A 21606-nucleotide genomic window follows, 5' to 3' on the forward strand; every position below is an offset into this window, starting at 1 on the left:
TAATAGGAGAATCAGGCTCAGGGTATTTTAAACAGTATTTCTAGTGAAGTACAAACACTTGTTGACTGCTGGTTAGTGTGACATTTGTGTACTATGAGATGGCTACTGTAATCTAAAGTCTCTACCTTCAGTAATTGAGCTCTTGTTCAATTTTAATGTATTCAATTAATTAAAATACAAATCCAATGAGGAATTTTCAAGATGCACATGTAACAATAAACTTATCACCTTTTGCTATTATAATCCATGTTCACCATGCCCTGATCTTTTGTTTGGTCATTCCTTGCTGTGTAAAATCAAATTTCAGGCCCAATCCTGCAAATACTTGACACCAGACATATTGCTTATTCTAGTGAGGAAACTGGGTTCTCAACGGTAGCAAGCATTATGCCCAGCAGTGTTTGTAGGAGCCCTTAGATTGTAAGCTCTTTGGAGCAGGGACACATCCGTTATTATCCATCTGTGGAGCACCCTATATACCTTTGGAACTATACTAACAATAAGTAGCCCTCAGAACTGAAGGGTGTGGTAAAAAAAGAGCACCAGTACATAAAATAGGTACAGACTTTGGGCCCAGTTCTAGGGGATCTGGCCCTTCACTTGTCCTATACCTTTATTTTATAATATGCTTATATATTAGAATGTAAATCAAGAACAATTATTACGTGTGGGCAGGTATTAATAAAGAATCTTGCTAAGAATTGCACACATTTGTTACCTCAGTGTGCTTGTTATATCTTGTTGTTTAGATTGTAAGCTTTCTGGGGCAGGGAATGTTATTCATTCTGTGTTTGGACAGCAGCTAGCACAAGAGAACCTAATTTGGTTGAGGCCTTTAGGAGCTACCACAATAGAAATGTTTAATAGTAATTAAAAGTCTTATAGAGATTTGATGAAAAGAGAGAGGTGCATATCATAAATTGGCATAAACCAGCAGATGGCCACCACCTAAGGTTCTGACCCATAGTGTTTGAATAACTGAGAATTGCAGAGCCACATCAAAGGCTATAGGACTCCATCTTGCAGTTCTTACTCAGATGAACAGTCTCATAATGGAACCCAATATACAGTATATTCAAAATATTTCTAATGAAGAGTAACATTAATGGTATAAAGCTTATTTTGTCATGCTGCAGTAGACACTTTATGTTGCATTGTATCATTTGTTTTAAAAAATAAACTTTTAATATATTAAAATATTGTGAATTTATTCCGTTAATATACAGCTGTCATGAGCAACCGTGACCATATCGCTGTATAACCCCATCTGCTTTCCTCTGTTTGTCATGCTGCTCATTGTGTCATGTCTGCCATCTAGATTTTAGGAGCAAGGATTATGTTGTTCTAAGTCTTGTGTGCAGGTTCTAGCACATTTTAGGGTGTAACAAAATAATAAGCAACAAAAGGGATTCATGTAAATATTGAAAACTGCCTGCGTATGAAAAGACAAATATCTGCACAAACATTGCATGAATTTATACAATATTCGTTTTACAAATTACATTAAGCTATATTATTATATTACACTAATGTCTAAGAGCCGCGACCAAAATCAGGGCCCTATTGTGCTAGGCACTTTACATATACATAGATACAGAAAGTCCCTATGCTGAAGGATTTGCTATCTAAATAAGGTTCTAGCCACTGGCAGCATTTTCCCCACTGTACTGTCTACGCTTGCTCTGAGCAGGGTTTGATGACACAGTGGTAAAAATGCCAGAGTCCTGTCTACACAAGCACTCCCACCAGGAGAGTTGCACCAGTGGGATAACAATAGGAAACTTTGAGGGGGGAAAACGTGTAGTGTAAAGACAGCCTTAACGAAAAGGAGGGAGAACTTCTGTAATTTCACTTACCTAGAAGATGCACCTCTCTCTCAGAAGTTTTCGACCCTGATTCCCTCTGTATTGATCCTGGTGACTGAATTATCCTGTAGACTGAAATAGTGTCAGGGCATCTGTCCCACCATCTCTGCTACTGTCTCTCACTTTCACAGCATGCCCTCTGGAACTCCATTAGCAAGCCTCCTTTTATATCCCCTGCATGCCAAGCAAAATTCTGTCTCTAGTTATGTCTCCCATTTCATAGGCTGATATGCACCCGGTACCTGGGTGAGCCCTAGAGTTCACCAAGGTCATGAGAAACATAGACAGCTGAACTCAGAGCACCTCCTGCAGGAGAAGAATGCCTTGCTGGCTCTAAGACTATCCACAGGAAATAATTGTACTGAGAATTTGTGTGAGGTTTACTATTGTCCATGGGTGGAATCCTGGCCCAAAAAAAAAAAAGGGATTTTTGCCATTGTCTTCAACGGGACCAAAGTTTCACTTCATGGTTGATTTAATTCCTGCACTTCTGTTCATTCATACCAATTAGCCACTTACCACCTAAGAAGCAAAATTTGACATCTCATTTTTGCCTAATCTGGAACATTAACATGGGCTTTGAGCAAGCCTTATGTTTTTAGTCATAAATCTCCTTCAGGGAAATCAGGAAGGAAATGTGTCCTTTCCTGCATTGTAAATTAGCCAGATTTGTTGTGGATTTTCTTTTTTCTTTTTCTTCTGAAGCATCAGGTAGAATGCCTGCAGAAGGTTGGATACTGGTCCAGATGAACCAGTGATCTGGTCTGGTGAGATAATTTAGAAGATTCTGTGTAAAATTTACATTCTCCACAATGTAGTCAAAAACATTTTAAACATGCTGTGCTTAATCTTCTCTTTCTGATTGGTGTGGAATAGCCATCAAAGAGAAGAGAGAGAACCCTATTGCTTGGGAGACTGAAACAAGACTGGACAAAATCCTATTAATTAGTATTATTTATTTTATTATGTGAGCACCAAAAGGCCCTGTTGTGCTAGGTCCCATGCAAACAGACACACATTGAGTCCCTGCCCCAAAGAGCTTACAATCAAACTTGAAACAAAATACAACAAGTGGGTATGACAAACAGTGGGAGACAAAGAAAGAAAGAAAGTATAGGAAACAATCTTGCGCAGGCAGGGCATGGTCTAGGCTCTTGCCATCTCTATGGTTCTGTAAAGTGCACCTTGAACCACCAGATGGTGCCATATAACTATATATTTCTTTGTCCTTTATGTGGCTTTATTAGTTGTGGGCCAGATAGACAAGGAGAACCAAGGAAGTTAAACTATTGACTGCCATCCTCCTTATATCTCATTAGCTGTGCAAAAACATAGAACATTTAAATCAGTGACCCCTTTTTTCTTATCCACCTGTGTGGTTATATAAATAAAATGTAAAATTAGAAAGCTGCATAGCTGCCAATTTTTGTGCGGCTCCATATTTGCCTATAATTTTACTGCAGTTTACAAAAGCTGTGGATTTGTTGCTAGTGGAAGGTGTTGACCTGGCCACCCGGAAATCCTCAGTTTACAAGGCAGCAATAGGGCAGGTTTCCCACATACACTGCTCTGCCAGCATGTCTCAAGAAACAGGGGCAGTTCAGTCTCCACAGTTGATAAAGATCTTGGCTTCTGTGGTGAATTTGCCAATAATACAAAGGTTGGTGATTATTTTGCAATGTTGAGAATCAGATACTATGGTGATGAGTGCAGGATAAGTACAGAATAGGAGCTGAAACTGAGACCCATAAACATATCTCATTTAGGGGCCACCAAACATCCATTAGATGGCAACAATTTTTACTACCTAGTGAGCTGGACTAGATTCAAACTGGTGAAAGGCTCTGTAGCTCTTTAGCAATATCTTGCAGTATCCACCCCAAGTAAATGCTAATGTGTGCTTCAAAAATGTGTGTTTTCTTGAAAGATACATTTATTAAATCAAGTTCTGACATTTTTGGAAATTACACAGGCAGTGTTTTCTACTCTCTGTACACACAAGCAAAATCTCCACCCACTGTTCTCAGTCTTCTATAAACACACACTACAATCAATTGCCCCACCATGTTCTTAAAAAGGACAGTTTTCATGAATCAAAACATAAACAATAAAGATACGACAATAAAATAAATATTAATGCATCATCCAAATTCACTACTGAACACAAGATTTTGCAATTTAAAATCATTTCAACAATTACAATTATTCCAGGGGCCTCAATAAACCTGAGGTGTCCTATATTTATATATAGTTTTTTGTACTTTTAAAATATATCTAAATAAAAAAACATTAAAGTTGCAAAATAAAGAACTCAGAAGACAGTAAATGTCAGAATTATGGTTACCCAGGCAACCTTAATACTACACTCTTGTACAGATAAAAAAGGATGCAATCTTCAATTACATGAACACATACTATTTTTCCCCATATGAGTGGTTAGTAAGGTGTGAACCCAGAACATTCAAATCTACAGCACAGACCTTTACCAGGGTGGTTGCAGAATTAGGATGTTATTTTGTGTGTGGACCAATTTCTGAAAGAGGGACATATGACCCAATTTGTCAGTGGGTCACAGAGCAATGTTGCATATCAGGATTCTTGGCTCTAAGAGTAGCGTGTAGTCTAGTGGGTAGAATAGTGGTTGTCATGATTTCAGGGTAACTACACCTGTATTATCCCCTCCGTGGTCCATTCCAGGAGTGTCCAACCATGTCTCCGCTCTCCGCTGTCACTGGTCTCTGGACAGAGACCCTTGCCCCACCTGCTTCTGAGTTGAGGTTTTAAGGCTACACGGCATCCTTGCCTAACACTGTGATATCCCTAGCAAGCCACTCTTGGATTACATTGTGGGTTACATAGATCCATAGAGTTAGGCACTTCTTAAAGGTAATGTGGCTAAGTGGATAACTTTTGGCATTGTCATTTGAGGCCATGGTCCTAGTCCCAGTACTTCTTGAAGTGACCTTATGCAATCTTTTACTTCCTGTCTTTCCAAAATGGTGAAATGATAGTGGTTTGCCTTCTGGGTAGCAGGGTGAGGCCCTGCTTGATTGTAAGTGTTGTCATCTGCATAGAAAAATAAACACCAATGGGAAGAAACTTGAATTTACAGTCTCCTGGGCCCTATCTCACAGCCCCTTCCTTTAAACCAAAAGATATTGGGTGGGATGGGTTTGTCTCCAATATATGAGATTTTTCCTGAGATGTGACACTGAGATGTGACAGAATTAATGTGGTCCTTTAAAGCTTGACTGTCACTCCAGATTGATGATAGCAAAACTGGGTGAGACAATATCCTTTATTAGACCAACTTCAGTTGGTGGAAGAGGCAGAGAGAAGCTTTGAAACTACACAGAGCTCTTCTTCAGGTCTGGGAAAGGTACTAACAGTGTCACAGGGAAATACAAGGTGGCACAGAGTGTTAAGCATAGGTGGTAACACATATTTGCAAGGGACCATTCAAAATAAAGTGGGCTATTAACATTACTGCAGTCGTAGGTCAAAGGAGGGCTAGTGGGTTACAGATTGTGATAAAGAGACATAAACCCAGTATCCCCGTGGAGTCCATGATTTTTAGCATCTCGGAAAGTTATGAATTTGAGCTCCCAGGCTCATGTTTTGAAGGTGGTGTGTACGTGTCCCTTGGGGAGGAGGACTCAGAGGTCGGATATGGAGTGAGCAGGTGGTGATCATGACCTTTGACAGTCCTGGCTGAGGTGCGGTGTGGTGCAGACCCTGGATTTTAAAATAATTTCCCTTAATGATTGTAGAAAGAAAATAAAAGCATAAAAAAAAACCCAATTGCCGAGGCCTGGAGACTCTCCAGGGAGCACAGGGGCCCAACAGGCAAGGCTGGGGGGATCGGGCAGGGGCGCGGAGGGTTGGAGGAGGGTATTGCAGGCCGGTGCTGTTCCAGCCTTACCGTCCCGAGGGATAGGACCCCCCCCCCCCCACATCCCGAACAGGGCCCCCGGGGCGCGGGGGTGGAGAGGTTCAATCCCCTCCGATCACCCCGCAGCCTGCAGCCAGCGCGCGAGGGGAGGGAGACACAGCGCCCGGCCCCGCTCTCAGGCCCGCCCGGCCCCGTTGCCATGGCTGCGCCGGCTGGCGTCCGGGAATGGCGGCGGGAGCGGAGCGGGGGCCGTGAAGCCGCCTTGCGAGTCTGGCCATGGTGCGGAGTGAGTGTCCCCCTGCGCCGCGCCGCGCCGCTGACTGGGAGCGGGGCCGGCACCTGCCCAGCCCCCGCATCCCCTGTCTCTACCCCCCCCGCGGATCCCACCCCAGCCACCGCCCATCGGCTCCCCCATCTCCCCTCCCCTCCCCTCCCCCCCATCCCCACCCACCGCCCCTCCCCTCCCCCATCTCCCCTCCCCTCCCCTTCCCCCATCCCCAGCCACCGCCCATCGGCTCCCCCATCTCCCCTCCCCTTCCCCCCATCCCCACCCACCGCCCCTCCCCTCCCCCATCTCCCCTCCCCTCCCCTCTCCCCCATCCCCACCCACCGCCCCTCCCCTCCCCCATCTCCCCTCCCCTCCCCTCCCCCCCATCCCCAGCCACCGCCCATCGGCTCCCCCATCTCCCCTCCCCTTCCCCCATCCCCAGCCACCGCCCCTCCCCTCCCCCATCTCCCCTCCCCTCCCCTCTCCCCCATCCCCACCCACCGCCCATCGGCTCCCCCATCTCCCCTCCCCTTCCCCCCATCCCCACCCACCGCCCATCGGCTCCCCCATCTCCCCTCCCCTTCCCCCCATCCCCACCCACCGCCCATCGGCTCCCCCATCTCCCCTCCCCTTCCCCCCATCCCCACCCACCGCCCATCGGCTCCCCCATCTCCCTTCCCCTTCCCCCATCCCCAGCCACCGCCCATCGGCTCCCCCATCTCCCCTCCCCTTCCCCCCATCCCCACCCACCGCCCATCGGCTCCCCCATCTCCCCTCCCCTTCCCCCCATCCCCACCCACCGCCCCTCCCCTCCCCCATCTCCCCTCCCTTCCCCTCTCCCCCATCCCCACCCACCGCCCCTCCCCTCCCCCATCTCCCCTCCCCTCCCCCCCATCCCCAGCCACCGCCCATCGGCTCCCCCATCTCCCCTCCCCTTCCCCCCATCCCCACCCACCGCCCATCGGGTCCCCCACCTCCCCTCCCCTCCCCTCCCCCCCATCCCCAGCCACCGCCCATCGGCTCCCCCATCTCCCCTCCCCTTCCCCCCATCCCCAGCCACCGCCCATCGGCTCCCCCATCTCCCCTCCCCTTCCCCCCATCCCCACCCACCGCCCATCGGGTCCCCCACCTCCCCTCCCCTCCCCTCCCCCCCATCCCCAGCCACCGCCCATCGGCTCCCCCATCTCCCCTCCCCTTCCCCCCATCCCCAGCCACCGCCCATCGGCTCCCCCATCTCCCCTCCCCTTCCCCCCATCCCCACCCACCGCCCATCGGCTCCCCCATCTCCCCTCCCCTTCCCCCCATCCCCACCCACCGCCCATCGGCTCCCCCATCTCCCCTCCCCTCTCCCCCATCCCCACCCACCGCCCATCGGCTCCCCCATCTCCCCTCCCCTTCCCCCCATCCCCACCCACCGCCCATCGGCTCCCACATCTCCCCTCCCCTTCCCCCCATCCCCAGCCACCGCCCATCGGCTCCCCCATCTCCCCTCCCCTTCCCCCCATCCCCAGCCACCGCCCATCGGCTCCTCCATCTCCCCCATCCCCAGCCACCGCCCATCGGCTCCCCCATCTCCCCTCCCCTTCCCCCCATCCCCACCCACCGCCCATCGGCTCCCCCATCTCCCCTCCCCTTCCCCCCATCCCCAGCCACCGCCCATCGGCTCCCCCATCTCCCCTCCCCTCCCCCCCATCCCCAGCCACCGCCCATCGGCTCCCCCATCTCCCCTCCCCTTCCCCCCCATCCCCAGCCACCGCCTATCGGCTCCCCCATCTCCCCTCCCCTTCCCCCCATCCCCACCCACCGCCCATCGGCTCCCCCATCTCCCCTCCCCTTCCCCCCATCCCCACCCACCGCCCATCGGCTCCCCCATCTCCCCTCCCTTCCCCTCTCCCCCATCCCCACCCACCGCCCCTCCCCTCCCCCATCTCCCCTCCCCTCCCCCCCATCCCCAGCCACCGCCCATCGGCTCCCCCATCTCCCCTCCCCTTCCCCCCATCCCCACCCACCGCCCATCGGCTCCCCCATCTCCCCTCCCCTTCCCCCCATCCCCACCCACCGCCCATCGGCTCCCCCATCTCCCCTCCCCTTCCCCCCATCCCCAGCCACCGCCCCTCCCCTCCCCCATCTCCCCTCCCCTCCCCTCCCCCCCATCCCCAGCCACCGCCCATCGGCTCCCCCATCTCCCCTCCCCTCCCCCCCATCCCCAGTCACTGCCCATCGACTCCCCCATCTCCCCTCCCCTCCCCTTCCCCCCATCCCCAGCCACCGCCCATCGGCTCCCCCATCTCCCCTCCCCTTCCCCCCATCCCCACCCACCGCCCATCGGCTCCCCATCTCCCCTCCCCTTCCCCACATCCCCACCCACCGCCCATCGGCTCCCCCATCTCCCCTCCCCTTCCCCCCATCCCCACCCACCGCCCATCGGCTCCCCCATCTCCCCTCCCCTTCCCCCCATCCCCACCCACCGCCCATCGGGTCCCCCATCTCCCCTCCCCTCCCCCCCATCCCCACCCACCGCCCATCGGCTCCCCCATCTCCCCTCCCCTTCCCCCCATCCCCAGCCACCGCCCCTCCCCTCCCCATCTCCCCTCCCCTCCCCTCCCCCCCATCCCCAGCCACCGCCCATCGGCTCCCCCATCTCCCCTCCCCTCCCCCCCATCCCCAGTCACTGCCCATCGACTCCCCCATCTCCCCTCCCCTCCCCTCTCCCCCATCCCCAGCCACCGCCCATCGGCTCCCCCATCTCCCCTCCCCTCCCCTTCCCCCCATCCCCAGCCACCGCCCATCGGCTCCCCCATCTCCCCTCCCCTTCCCCCCATCCCCACCCACCGCCCATCGGCTCCCCATCTCCCCTCCCCTTCCCCACATCCCCACCCACCGCCCATCGGCTCCCCCATCTCCCCTCCCCTTCCCCCCATCCCCACCCACCGCCCATCGGCTCCCCCATCTCCCCTCCCCTTCCCCCCATCCCCACCCACCGCCCATCGGGTCCCCCATCTCCCCTCCCCTCCCCTCCCCCCCCATCCCCAGCCACTGCCCATCGGGTCCCCCATCTCCCCTCCATCTCCCCTCCCCTCCCCTTCCCCCCATCTCCAGCCACCGCCCATCGGCTCCCCCATCTCCCCTCCCCTCCCCTCTCCCCCATCCCCAGTCACTGCCCATCGGCTCCCCCATCTCCCCTCCCCTTCCCCCCATCCCCAGCCACCGCCCCTCCCCTCCCCCATTTCCCCTCCCCTCCCCTCCCCCCCATCCCCAGCCACCGCCCATCGGCTCCCCCATCTCCCCTCCCCTCCCCCCCATCCCCAGTCACTGCCCATCGGCTCCCCCATCTCCCCTCCCCTCCCCTCTCCCCCATCCCCAGCCACCGCCCATCGGCTCCCCCATCTCCCCTCCCCTCCCCTTCCCGCCATCCCCAGCCACCGCCCATCGGCTCCCCCATCTCCCCTCCCCTCCCCTCCCCCCCATCCCCAGCCACCGCCCATCGGCTCCCCCATCTCCCCTCCCCTCCCCTTCCCCCCATCCCCAGCCACCGCCCATCGGCTCCCCTATCTCCCCTCCCCTCCCCCCCATCCACACCCACCGCCCATCGGCTCCCCCATCTCCCCTCCCCTCCCCTCCCCCCATCCCCAGCCACCGCCCATCGGCTCCCCTATCTCCCCTCCCCTCCCCATCCCCCCCATCCCCAGTCACTGCCCATCGGCTCCCCCATCTCCCCTCCCCTCCCCATTCCCCCCATCCCCAGCCACCGCCCATCGGCTCCTCCATCTCCCCTCCCCTCCCCTCCCCCCCATCCCCACCCACCGCCCCTCCCCTCCCCCATCTCCCCTCCCCTCTCCTTCCCCCCCATCCCCAGCCACCACCTATCGGCTCCCCCATCTCCCCTCCCTTTCCCCCCCATCCCCAGCCACCGCCCCTCCCCTCCCCCATCTCCCCTCCCCTCGCCCCCATCCCCACCCACCGCCCCTCCCCTCCCCCATCTCCCCTCCCCGCCCCCCCATCCCCACCCACCGCCCATCGGCTCCTCCATCTCCCCTCCCCGCCCCTTCCCCCCATCCCCAGCCACCGCCCATCGGCTCCCCCATCCCCCCCATCCCCAAACACTGCCCATCGGCTCACCCATCTCCCCTCCCCTCCCCTTCCCCCCCCATCCCCAGCCACCGCCCATTGGCTCCCCCATCTCCCCTCCCCTCCCCATCCCCCCCATCCCCACCCACCGCCCATCGGCTCCTCCATCTCCCCTCCCCATCCCCCCCATCCCCAGCCACCGCCCATCGGCTCCCTCATCTCCCATCCCCATCCCCCCCATCCCCAGCCACCGCCCATCGGCTCCCCCATCTCCCATCCCCCTCCCCCTCATCCCCAGCCACCGCCCATCGGCTCACGCATCTCCCCTCCCCTTCCCCCCCATCCCCAGCCACCGCCCATCGACTCCCCCATCTCCCCTCCCCATCCCCAGCCACCGCCCATTCACTCCCCCATCTCCCCTCCCCTCCCCTTCCCCCCATCCCCAGCCACCGCCCATCGGCTCACGCATCTCCCCTCCCCTTCCCCCCCATCCCCAGCCACCGCCCATCGGCTCCCCCATTCCCCCCATCCCCAAACACTGCCCATCGGCTCCACCATCTCCCCTCCCCTCCCCTTCCCCCCCCATCCCCAGCCACCGCCCATTGGCTCCCCCATCTCCCCTCCCCTCCCCATCCCCCCCATTCCCACCCACCGCCCATCGGCTCCTCCATCTCCCCTCCCCATCCCCCCCATCCCCAGCCACCGCCCATCGGCTCCCTCATCTCCCATCCCCATCCCCCCCATCCCCAGCCACCGCCCATCGGCTCCCCCATCTCCCATCCCCCTCCCCCTCATCCCCAGCCACCGCCCATCGGCTCACGCATCTCCCCTCCCCTTCCCCCCCATCCCCAGCCACCGCCCATCGACTCCCCCATCTCCCCTCCCCATCCCCAGCCACCGCCCATTCACTCCCCCATCTCCCCTCCCCTTCCCCCCATCCCCAGCCACCGCCCATCGGCTCACGCATCTCCCCCCCCCCTTCCCCCCCATCCCCAGCCACCGCCCATCGGCTCCCCCATCCCCCCCATCCCCAAACACTGCCCATCGGCTCCCCCATCTCCCCTCCCCTCCCCTTCCCCCCCCATCCCCAGCCACCGCCCATTGGCTCCCCCATCTCCCCTCCCCTCTCCATCCCCCCCATCCCCACCCACCGCCCATCGGCTCCCCCATCTCCCCTCCCCTCCCCTTCCCCACATCCCCACCCACCGCCCATCGGCTCCCCCATCTCCCCTCCCCTTCCCCCCATCCCCACCCACCGCCCATCGGCTCCCCCATCTCCCCTCCCCTTCCCCCCATCCCCACCCACCGCCCATCGGGTCCCCCATCTCCCCTCCCCTCCCCCCCATCCCCACCCACCGCCCATCGGCTCCCCCATCTCCCCTCCCCTTCCCCCCATCCCCAGCCACCGCCCCTCCCCTCCCCCATCTCCCCTCCCCTCCCCTCCCCCCCATCCCCAGCCACCGCCCATCGGCTCCCCCATCTCCCCTCCCCTCCCCCCCATCCCCAGTCACTGCCCATCGACTCCCCCATCTCCCCTCCCCTCCCCTCTCCCCCATCCCCAGCCACCGCCCATCGGCTCCCCCATCTCCCCTCCCCTCCCCTTCCCCCCATCCCCAGCCACCGCCCATCGGCTCCCCCATCTCCCCTCCCCTTCCCCCCATCCCCACCCACCGCCCATCGGCTCCCCATCTCCCCTCCCCTTCCCCACATCCCCACCCACCGCCCATCGGCTCCCCCATCTCCCCTCCCCTTCCCCCCATCCCCACCCACCGCCCATCGGCTCCCCCATCTCCCCTCCCCTTCCCCCCATCCCCACCCACCGCCCATCGGGTCCCCCATCTCCCCTCCCCTCCCCTCCCCCCCATCCCCAGCCACTGCCCATCGGGTCCCCCATCTCCCCTCCATCTCCCCTCCCCTCCCCTTCCCCCCATCTCCAGCCACCGCCCATCGGCTCCCCCATCTCCCCTCCCCTCCCCTCTCCCCCATCCCCAGTCACTGCCCATCGGCTCCCCCATCTCCCCTCCCCTTCCCCCCATCCCCAGCCACCGCCCCTCCCCTCCCCCATTTCCCCTCCCCTCCCCTCCCCCCCATCCCCAGCCACCGCCCATCGGCTCCCCCATCTCCCCTCCCCTCCCCCCCATCCCCAGTCACTGCCCATCGGCTCCCCCATCTCCCCTCCCCTCCCCTCTCCCCCATCCCCAGCCACCGCCCATCGGCTCCCCCATCTCCCCTCCCCTCCCCTTCCCCCCATCCCCAGCCACCGCCCATCGGCTCCCCCATCTCCCCTCCCCTCCCCTCCCCCCCATCCCCAGCCACCGCCCATCGGCTCCCCCATCTCCCCTCCCCTCCCCTTCCCCCCATCCCCAGCCACCGCCCATCGGCTCCCCTATCTCCCCTCCCCTCCCCCCCATCCACACCCACCGCCCATCGGCTCCCCCATCTCCCCTCCCCTCCCCTCCCGCCATCCCCAGCCACCGCCCATCGGCTCCCCTATCTCCCCTCCCCTCCCCATCCCCCCCATCCCCAGTCACTGCCCATCGGCTCCCCCATCTCCCCTCCCCTCCCCATTCCCCCCATCCCCAGCCACCGCCCATCGGCTCCTCCATCTCCCCTCCCCTCCCCTCCCCCCCATCCCCACCCACCGCCCCTCCCCTCCCCCATCTCCCCTCCCCTCTCCTTCCCCCCCATCCCCAGCCACCACCTATCGGCTCCCCCATCTCCCCTCCCTTTCCCCCCCATCCCCAGCCACCGCCCCTCCCCTCCCCCATCTCCCCTCCCCTCGCCCCCATCCCCACCCACCGCCCCTCCCCTCCCCCATCTCCCCTCCCCTCCCCCCCATCCCCACCCACCGCCCATCGGCTCCTCCATCTCCCCTCCCCGCCCCTTCCCCCCATCCCCAGCCACCGCCCATCGGCTCCCCCATCCCCCCCATCCCCAAACACTGCCCATCGGCTCACCCATCTCCCCTCCCCTCCCCTTCCCCCCCCATCCCCAGCCACCGCCCATTGGCTCCCCCATCTCCCCTCCCCTCCCCATCCCCCCCATCCCCACCCACCGCCCATCGGCTCCTCCATCTCCCCTCCCCATCCCCCCCATCCCCAGCCACCGCCCATCGGCTCCCTCATCTCCCATCCCCATCCCCCCCATCCCCAGCCACCGCCCATCGGCTCCCCCATCTCCCATCCCCCTCCCCCTCATCCCCAGCCACCGCCCATCGGCTCACGCATCTCCCCTCCCCTTCCCCCCCATCCCCAGCCACCGCCCATCGACTCCCCCACCTCCCCTCCCCATCCCCAGCCACCGCCCATTCACTCCCCCATCTCCCCTCCCCTCCCCTTCCCCCCATCCCCAGCCACCGCCCATCGGCTCACGCATCTCCCCTCCCCTTCCCCCCCATCCCCAGCCACCGCCCATCGGCTCCCCCATTCCCCCCATCCCCAAACACTGCCCATCGGCTCCCCCATCTCCCCTCCCCTCCCCTTCCCCCCCCATCCCCAGCCACCGCCCATTGGCTCCCCCATCTCCCCTCCCCTCCCCATCCCCCCCATTCCCACCCACCGCCCATCGGCTCCTCCATCTCCCCTCCCCATCCCCCCCATCCCCAGCCACCGCCCATCGGCTCCCTCATCTCCCATCCCCATCCCCCCCATCCCCAGCCACCGCCCATCGGCTCCCCCATCTCCCATCCCCCTCCCCCTCATCCCCAGCCACCGCCCATCGGCTCACGCATCTCCCCTCCCCTTCCCCCCCATCCCCAGCCACCGCCCATCGACTCCCCCATCTCCCCTCCCCATCCCCAGCCACCGCCCATTCACTCCCCCATCTCCCCTCCCCTTCCCCCCATCCCCAGCCACCGCCCATCGGCTCACGCATCTCCCCTCCCCTTCCCCCCCATCCCCAGCCACCGCCCATCGGCTCCCCCATCCCCCCCATCCCCAAACACTGCCCATCGGCTCCCCCATCTCCCCTCCCCTCCCCTTCCCCCCCCATCCCCAGCCACCGCCCATTGGCTCCCCCATCTCCCCTCCCCTCTCCATCCCCCCCATCCCCACCCACCGCCCATCGGCTCCTCCATCTCCCCTCCCCATCCCCCCCATCCCCAGCCACCGCCCATCGGCTCCCCCATCTCCCATCCCCATCCCCCCCATCCCCAGCCACCGCCCATCGGCTCCCCCATCTCCCATCCCCATCCCCCTCCCCCCCATCCCCAGCCACCGCCCATCGGCTCACGCATCTCCCCTCCCCTTCCCCCCCATCCCCAGCCACCGCCCATCGGCTCCCCCATCCCCCCCATCCCCAAACACTGCCCATCGGCTCCCCCATCTCCCCTCCCTTCCCCTTCCCCCCCCATCCCCAGCCACCGCCCATTGGCTCCCCCATCTCCCCTCCCCTCTCCATCCCCCCCATCCCCACCCACCGCCCATCGGCTCCTCCATCTCCCCTCCCCATCCCCCCCATCCCCAGCCACCGCCCATTGGCTCCCCCATCTCCCATCCCCATCCCCCCCATCCCCAGCCACCGCCCATCGGCTTCCCCATCTCCCATCCCCATCCCCCTCCCCCTCATCCCCAGCCACCGCCCATCGGCTCACGCATCTCCCCTCCCCTTCCCCCCCATCCCCAGCCACTGCCCATCGACTCCCCTATCTCCCCTCCCCATCCCCAGCCACCGCCCATTCGCTCCCCCATCTCCCCTCCCCTCCCCTTCCCCCCATCCCCAGCCACCGCCCATTGGCTCCCCCATCTCCCCTCCCCTCCCCATCCCCCCCATCCCCACCCACCGCCCATCGGCTCCCCCATCTCCCCTCCCTCCCCTTCCCCCCCATCCCCAGCCTCTGCCCATCGGCTCCCCCATCTCCCCTCCCCTCCCCCCCATCCCCAGCCACCACCCATCGGCTCCTCCATCTCCCCTCCCCTCCCCTTCCCCCCCATCCCCAGCCACTGCCCATCGGCTCCCCCATCTCCCCTCCCCTCCCCTTCCCCCCATCCCCAGCCACCGCCCATCGGCTTCCCCATCTCCCCTCCCATCCCCATCCCCCCCATCCCCAGCCACCGCCCATCGGCTCCCTCATCTCCCCTCCCCTCCCCTTCCCCCCCATCCCCAGCCACTACCCATCAGCTCCCCCATCTCTCCTCCCTTCCCCTCTACTTCCCCCCCATCCCCAGCCACTACCCATCAGCTCCCCCATCTCTCCTCCCTTCCCCTCTACTTCCCCCCCATCCCCAGCCACTACCCATCAGCTCCCCCATCTCTCCTCCCCTCCCCTCCCCTTCCTCCCCATCCCCAGCCACCACCCATCGGCTCCCCCATCTCCCTCTCCAGCCACAGCCACTACCCATCGGCTCTCCCCCTCCTCTTCCATTCTCCCCCAGCCACCACCCATCGGCTCCCCCATCTTCCCTGCCCTTGCCTTCCCCCACATCCCCAGCCACCACCCATTGGCTCACCCTTCTCCGTCCCCTTCCCCCCATCCCCAGCCACTGCCCATCGGCTCCCCCATCTCCCCTCTCCTCCCCTTCCTCCCCTTCCTCCCCATCCCCAGCCACTGCCCATCAGCTCCCCCATCTCCCTCCGCTTCCCTTCCCCCCATCCCCAGCCAGCACCCATTGGCTCCCTCATCTCCCCTCCCCTCCCCATCCCCCCATCCCCAGCCACCACCCATCAGCTCCCCCATCTCCCCTCTCCTTCCCCCCCCATACCCAGCCACCACCCATCGGCTCCCCCATGTCCCTCCCCATCCCCAGCCACTGCCCATCGGCTCCCCCATCTCCCTCCCCATGCCCTTCCCCATCTCCCCAGACTCTCCTCGCTGCCCCCCCATCCCCAGCCACTACCCATCCCCAAGCTTTCCTCCCCTTCATCCCTTGCCTCCCATCCCCAGCCACTACCCATCCCCAGGCTCCCCCATCTCCCCAGACTTCCCTCCCCTCATCTCCCCAACCTCCCTTTCCCTCCCCCAGCCTCTCCTTCCCCTTCCCCTCCTCCCCAGCCACTACCCATGCCCAAGCTTTCCTCCCCTTCATTCCCAGCTTCTCCCCTTCCCGCTCCTCCATCCCCAGCCACTACCCATCCCCAGGCTCCCCCAGCCTACCCATCCCCTCCCCCCCTAATCCCGAGTCGCTACCCATCCCCACGCTTCCCCATCTCCTGTCCCGCCCTCCTCATCCCCAGCCACTACCCATCCCCAGGCTCCCCCAGCCTACCCATCCCCTCCCCCCTAATCCCCAGTTGCTACCCATCCCCACGCTTCCCCATCTCCCGTCCCGCTCTCCTCATCCCCAGCCACTACCCATCCCCTCCCCGCCTAATCCCCAGCCACTATCCATCCCCAGGCTCCCCCAGCCCACCCATCCCCTCCCCCCTAATCCCCAGTCACTACCCATCCCCACGCTTCCCCATCTCCCCTCCCGCCCCGCCCTCCTCATCCCCAGCCACTACCCATCCCCTCCCCCCAATCCCCAGTCGCTACCCATCCCCATGCTTCCCCATCTCCCGTCCCGCCCTCCTCATCCCCAGCCACTATCCATCCCCAGACTCCTCCAGCCTACCCATCCCCTCCCCCCAATCCCCAGTCGCTACCCATCCCCACGCTTCCCCATCTCCCATCCCACCCTCCTCATCCCCAGCCACTACCCATCCCCACGCTTCCCCATCTCCCGTCCCGCCCTCCTCATCCCCAGCCACTATCCATCCCCAGACTCCTCCAGCCTACCCATCCCCTCCCCCCAATCCCCAGTCGCTACCCATCCCCACGCTTCCCCATCTCCTGTCCCGCCCTCCTCATTCCCAGCCACTATCCATCCCCAGACTCCCCCAGCCTACCCATCCCCTCCCCCCTAATCCCCAGCCACTACCCATCCTCACGCTTCCCCCTCTCCCCTCCCATCCTCACGCTTCCCCATCTCCCCTCCCACCCTCCTCATCCCCAGCCACTACCCATCCCCTCCCCCCTAATCCCCAGCCACTACCCATCCTCACGCTTCCCCATCTCCCCTCCCACCCTCCTCATCCCCAGCCACTACCCATCCCCAGCCACTACCCATCCCCAGGCTCCCCCAGCCCACCCATCCCCTCCCCCCTAATCCCCAGTCACTACCCATCCCCACGCTTCCCCATCTCCCCTCCCGCCCCGCCCTCCTCATCCCCAGCCACTACCCATCCCCTCCCCCCAATCCCCAGTCGCTACCCATCCCCACGCTTCCCCATCTCCCGTCCCGCCCTCCTCATCCCCAGCCACTATCCATCCCCAGACTCCTCCAGCCTACCCATCCCCTCCCCCCAATCCCCAGTTGCTACCCATCCCCACGCTTCCCCATCTCCTGTCCCGCCCTCCTCATTCCCAGCCACTATCCATCCCCAGACTCCCCCAGCCTACCCATCCCCTCCCCCCTAATCCCCAGTCGCTACCCATCCCCACACTTCCCCATCTCCCGTCCCGCCCTCCTCATCCCCAGCCACTATCCATCCCCAGACTCCCCCAGCCTACCCATCCCCTCCCCCCAATCCCCAGTTGCTACCCATCCCCACGCTTCCCCATCTCCCGTCCCGCCCTCCTCATCCCCAGCCACTACCCATCACCAGGCTCCCCCCGAGCCTGGGGGATCCTACTTGCAAACATAATTGTGCACTGCTCGATGGAGGGAGTAGTTACCTGTCTAGCTGTTCGTCTTTGTTTACCTTTTTAGCCGTTTTCCCCCCTATTGTTCAGTAAAAGTGGTCAGTTTTCGAAAATCAAAGTGTCTCCACAAGGACATTTGCTAATGGAAGAACTTCAGGGTAGGGGAGAATGTACATGTTGCGGCCTAAAGATATCACACTGACTTTATAAACGTCTCTTTTTCTTTTTCCAAACCCAAAATAGACTCCACTACATCATAATTTAAAAACATAAATAAAAGTAGGGAAAGTAAACTGTTATCATTAATTAATTGAACCAACCTGAAATACGTTCCAGTCCATGTATTTAATGTATTTAATGGCATTCAAAGTGACTGACATTAAAAGTAACTCTGTTATGAGATCATAATTTTTGAGAGGTAAAATGGTGCACTCTGAAAGGTGGTACTCTTGATTCCTCCTGAGGGAATTCTGCACCAAAAAAAAAAAAAAAAAAAAATTCTGTGCCAAAAATTATGAACACAATATTTTAAAATTCTGCAAAATTCTGCAAATTTTATTTTTCAATAAATAAATGTGGTTCCAGTATGGCAATGGGGAGCACAGGCCACTGACTGCATTGAGGTGGGAGATCACCCTGAATCCCCTACCTTCCCCAGTACAGGGACTCGGCAGTGAGGCTGCACCTGACCTGACACAGTGCAAGGGCTGGGCCTGCCCCAGAAACACCCCGGTGCCCTGCCCCTCTGTGCCAGGTGCACCTGGTGTGGCTGGGCAGGCTCAGCCCAGCAGGATTCAAGTGTGGAGGGGCTCAGTGGTGGGTGGGATCCAGGTGTGGGGCAATCTGGGTGCAGGTGGCTCACTGGGAGATCTGGATGCACAAGGCTCATTGGGGGGTTCCAGGTACAGGGGCAATGGGACTCTGCAGGGGATCAAGGTGATGGTGGTTGTGCTCAGCGGGGAGGTCTGGGTGTGGGGAGATGGGGCTTGGTAGGGGGGGTCTGGGTGTGGGGGCTCAGTGGGGGGGATGTGTGGCTTGATAGGGTAGGGGTCCAGGTGCACCCGGTTGGGCTCAGTGGGGTGGGGGTCTGGGTGTAGGAGTGTCGGAGGGGCCCAGGTGTAGTGGGGTAGGGCTTGTCAAGGTGAGCGTTCGATGGGCCTGCTTAACGGGGGAGTCCTAACTGCTGCCGAGGGGATGCCGCATGCCAGGCTCCTACTTCTCCCCACGATTCCCCTATCCCCTTTTCTTCTCCATCCCCCTCCCCTCACTCCCACATTCCCCTCCCCCTGCCCTATTCACCCCCTTCCTTCCCCCCACTCCCTTATTCCCCCATCCCCCATTTCCCCCATCCCCATTACCCAGCCCCACCACAGGCACTCACTGTTCCATAGAAAATAGGAAGGCTCCCAGTACACAGAAGGGGAGCACAACTGGCACTATGACCCAAGAGGCTGCGTTCAGCTGCACAGTCAGCGAAGCCCTAGACAAGGCCTCCTTCAGCTGGGCAGCTCTGCGTTTGCAGAAATGGGGGTACTCCCATGTGCCCCTCCCATGCTTCGCCTCTGTTTGAGGGGCAACCCCCCCCCAAACTGCGCACATGTTCACCCTCCCCCCCTCCCATGGCTTCCCTTTGCTTCCCTGCCATTTTCTGCAGGGAATCACAGGAATTCTGCGGAGCGGGGGGCATTTTCTGCAGCCGCACAGTCCGGCAGAATCCCCCGCAGGAGTAACTTGATATAGACCAATTAGGAACAGGAACACTGGGAGATTCTAGACTTCATGGCTTTCCCTTACTCTATGATTTTCCACTTTCTCTTAATCTATTTTAATTGTATATTGCCACTGCTGTTATGCTGCCAGTCCCCTGCTGGGCTAAACTAGTGCTTTGGAAATCAACATCTCTGTGTGAAGTTGGCAGATGCATGCTGAGAGAAGATATTGCTGTGTGAAGTAGTGTGGCTTCATCTTCTGAACCTGTGGTATTTTCAGTCTTAAAATAATGTTAGAAAAGTTTACTGCTGCCTTAAGTCCGGGCTTATCATTGTCTTTTGATTTATCTGCAGCCCAACACCTGCTTCGATTTCTTTCAGTTTCCTCACAGCTCTCCCTGATGTCTTCTCCTGTATGAATGAAAGCATCTCACTACTGGAACCCCTCTCTTAACCACCTTCAGGGTAAATTGTCACGTGTTGTCACCAGTTGACATCATCACTCACTAGCTCCAATGGATCTTTGTCTGGTGTCCCCATTTTCAGAATAAAACCCTCACTTCTTAACTACCATCCAGTTTCCAATCTCTCTGACATTATTAAAGTTCGGAGGAAAATGTTTCTGATCACTGCTTTTACTGGTTTCAGTTGACTTTCAACTTTTTCACAATACCGAGACTGTTTTTTTCTGGGATGTTAGTGAACTAATTGCCTCTGGACATAGGTCTCTCTCTTTTTGATCTCAGGGTGATTTTTGACATTATCAATCTCTCCAAGCAAGATCAGGAAGCCAGTAGGCATAATTCTACATTGCCTTGCACTTTGTATAGTCATGTACACTTGTGCAGTGAGCGTAAAATGCTACCAAGTTAAGAGTAACTATAAAATGTACAAGGCAGTGGAGAATCAGGCTCTATATCTCCAGCATTCACCTCTCTTGGTACCAATCTTTCCTTTTTGCTTTTTATTTCTAGAAGAGGCTTTATATCTTTCCCCTTTCTTAATTTGACCATACCTCTGCCGATATCTTTATCTGTGCCATAATCTTCTGATCTTGGCTATTACAATATTGCCTTTCCTTGTTTTTTCCAAATGCATACCCTTTAATCTTCAGGGTATCCTGTATGCCAGTGGTTCTCAACCTGTGGTCTACAGACCCCTACTGGTCTGCAGACTATGTCTAAGGCAGGGGTTCTCAAACTTAATTACATTGTGATCCCCTTCTGACAACAAAAATTACTACATGATCCCAGGAGGGGGGACCAAAGCCTGAGCCTGCCCGAGTCCCACCACCCTGGGGGGGGGGGGCAAAGCCTCAGGCCCACCACTCTCGGGGGGGAGGGGGTGAAGCCAAAGCCCCCAGGCTTCAGCCGAAGGCAGGGGGCCTATAACCTGAGCCCCGACGCCCATGGCCGAAGTCCTCGGGCTTCACCTTCGGCCCCGGGCGGTGGACTCAGGCTTCAGCTTCAGTCCCAGGCCCCAACAAGTCTAAGCCAGCCCTGGTGACCCCATTAAAATGGGGTTGTGACCCACTTTGGGGTCCCGACCCACAGTTTGAGAACTGCTGGTCTAAGTGGACCGTGAAAGGTTGTCATTACCATAGAACAATGGTTTTCAACATGTGGTCTGCAGACAGTATGTCTAAGATTTCCAAAGGGGTCCTGTAGTAGTTCCGGGGTGGGGCTCGTCCCTTCCTGGGGCACCTGGAAGCCAGGCCGCCCCGCTACAGGTCCCCATCTCCATTTGAAATTTTTAGGGGTTTACAAAAGAAAAAAGGTTGAGAACCACTGCTGTATGCTACAGCCAGTTTTCCACTCTTACTATAGGAACTGGATCCATATTGCCCTCCTCTTCTGTCATCTTCATTGGTTTTCTAGCCATGTCCAAACCCAATTCAAAATTACCCTACAAGTATTCAAATCTCAATTAGTTTGGTCTATCCTATCTTATGTCTACCTGCTGCCCCACTCAGTCTTCTCCAGTTTTGACGTCTTCTATGTTAGACTTAACATTATTAATTATTTTTTATTTATTTGTATTACAGTAGTTTCTAGGAGTCCCAGTCATGAACCAAAAGCCCATTGTGCTAGGTGCTGTACAAACACAGAATAAAAAGATGGTCCCTGCCCCCAAAGAGTTTATAATCTGTTTAAGACAAGAGACCACAGATGGATACAGACAGTTGG

At 59.1% G+C, this 21606-nt stretch overlaps 1 protein-coding gene across 5 annotated transcripts in view; it reads left to right on the forward strand.

Annotated features, from left to right (window-relative positions):
• Nucleotides 1–5883: 5883 nt before the first annotated feature.
• The window catches only part of DNAAF11 (dynein axonemal assembly factor 11), a 65002-nt gene continuing 49279 nt past the window's right edge, over nt 5884–21606 (forward strand). Inside the window, exons 1-2 of one of the 5 annotated variants that reach the window (XM_054017130.1) lie at nt 5884–6043; nt 19775–19885. In XM_054017130.1, coding sequence (XP_053873105.1) covers nt 19840–19885 — 46 coding nt within the window. In that variant the 5' untranslated portion in view covers nt 5884–6043; nt 19775–19839. The remainder of the gene's footprint in view (nt 6044–19774; nt 19886–21606) is intronic. The other 4 variants (XM_054017132.1, XM_054017134.1, XM_054017133.1 and 1 more) reach the window with 4 other exon arrangements.

Source organism: Malaclemys terrapin, chromosome 2, assembly GCF_027887155.1.
Source record: "Malaclemys terrapin pileata isolate rMalTer1 chromosome 2, rMalTer1.hap1, whole genome shotgun sequence".
NCBI classification, from domain to species: domain Eukaryota; kingdom Metazoa; phylum Chordata; order Testudines; family Emydidae; genus Malaclemys; species Malaclemys terrapin.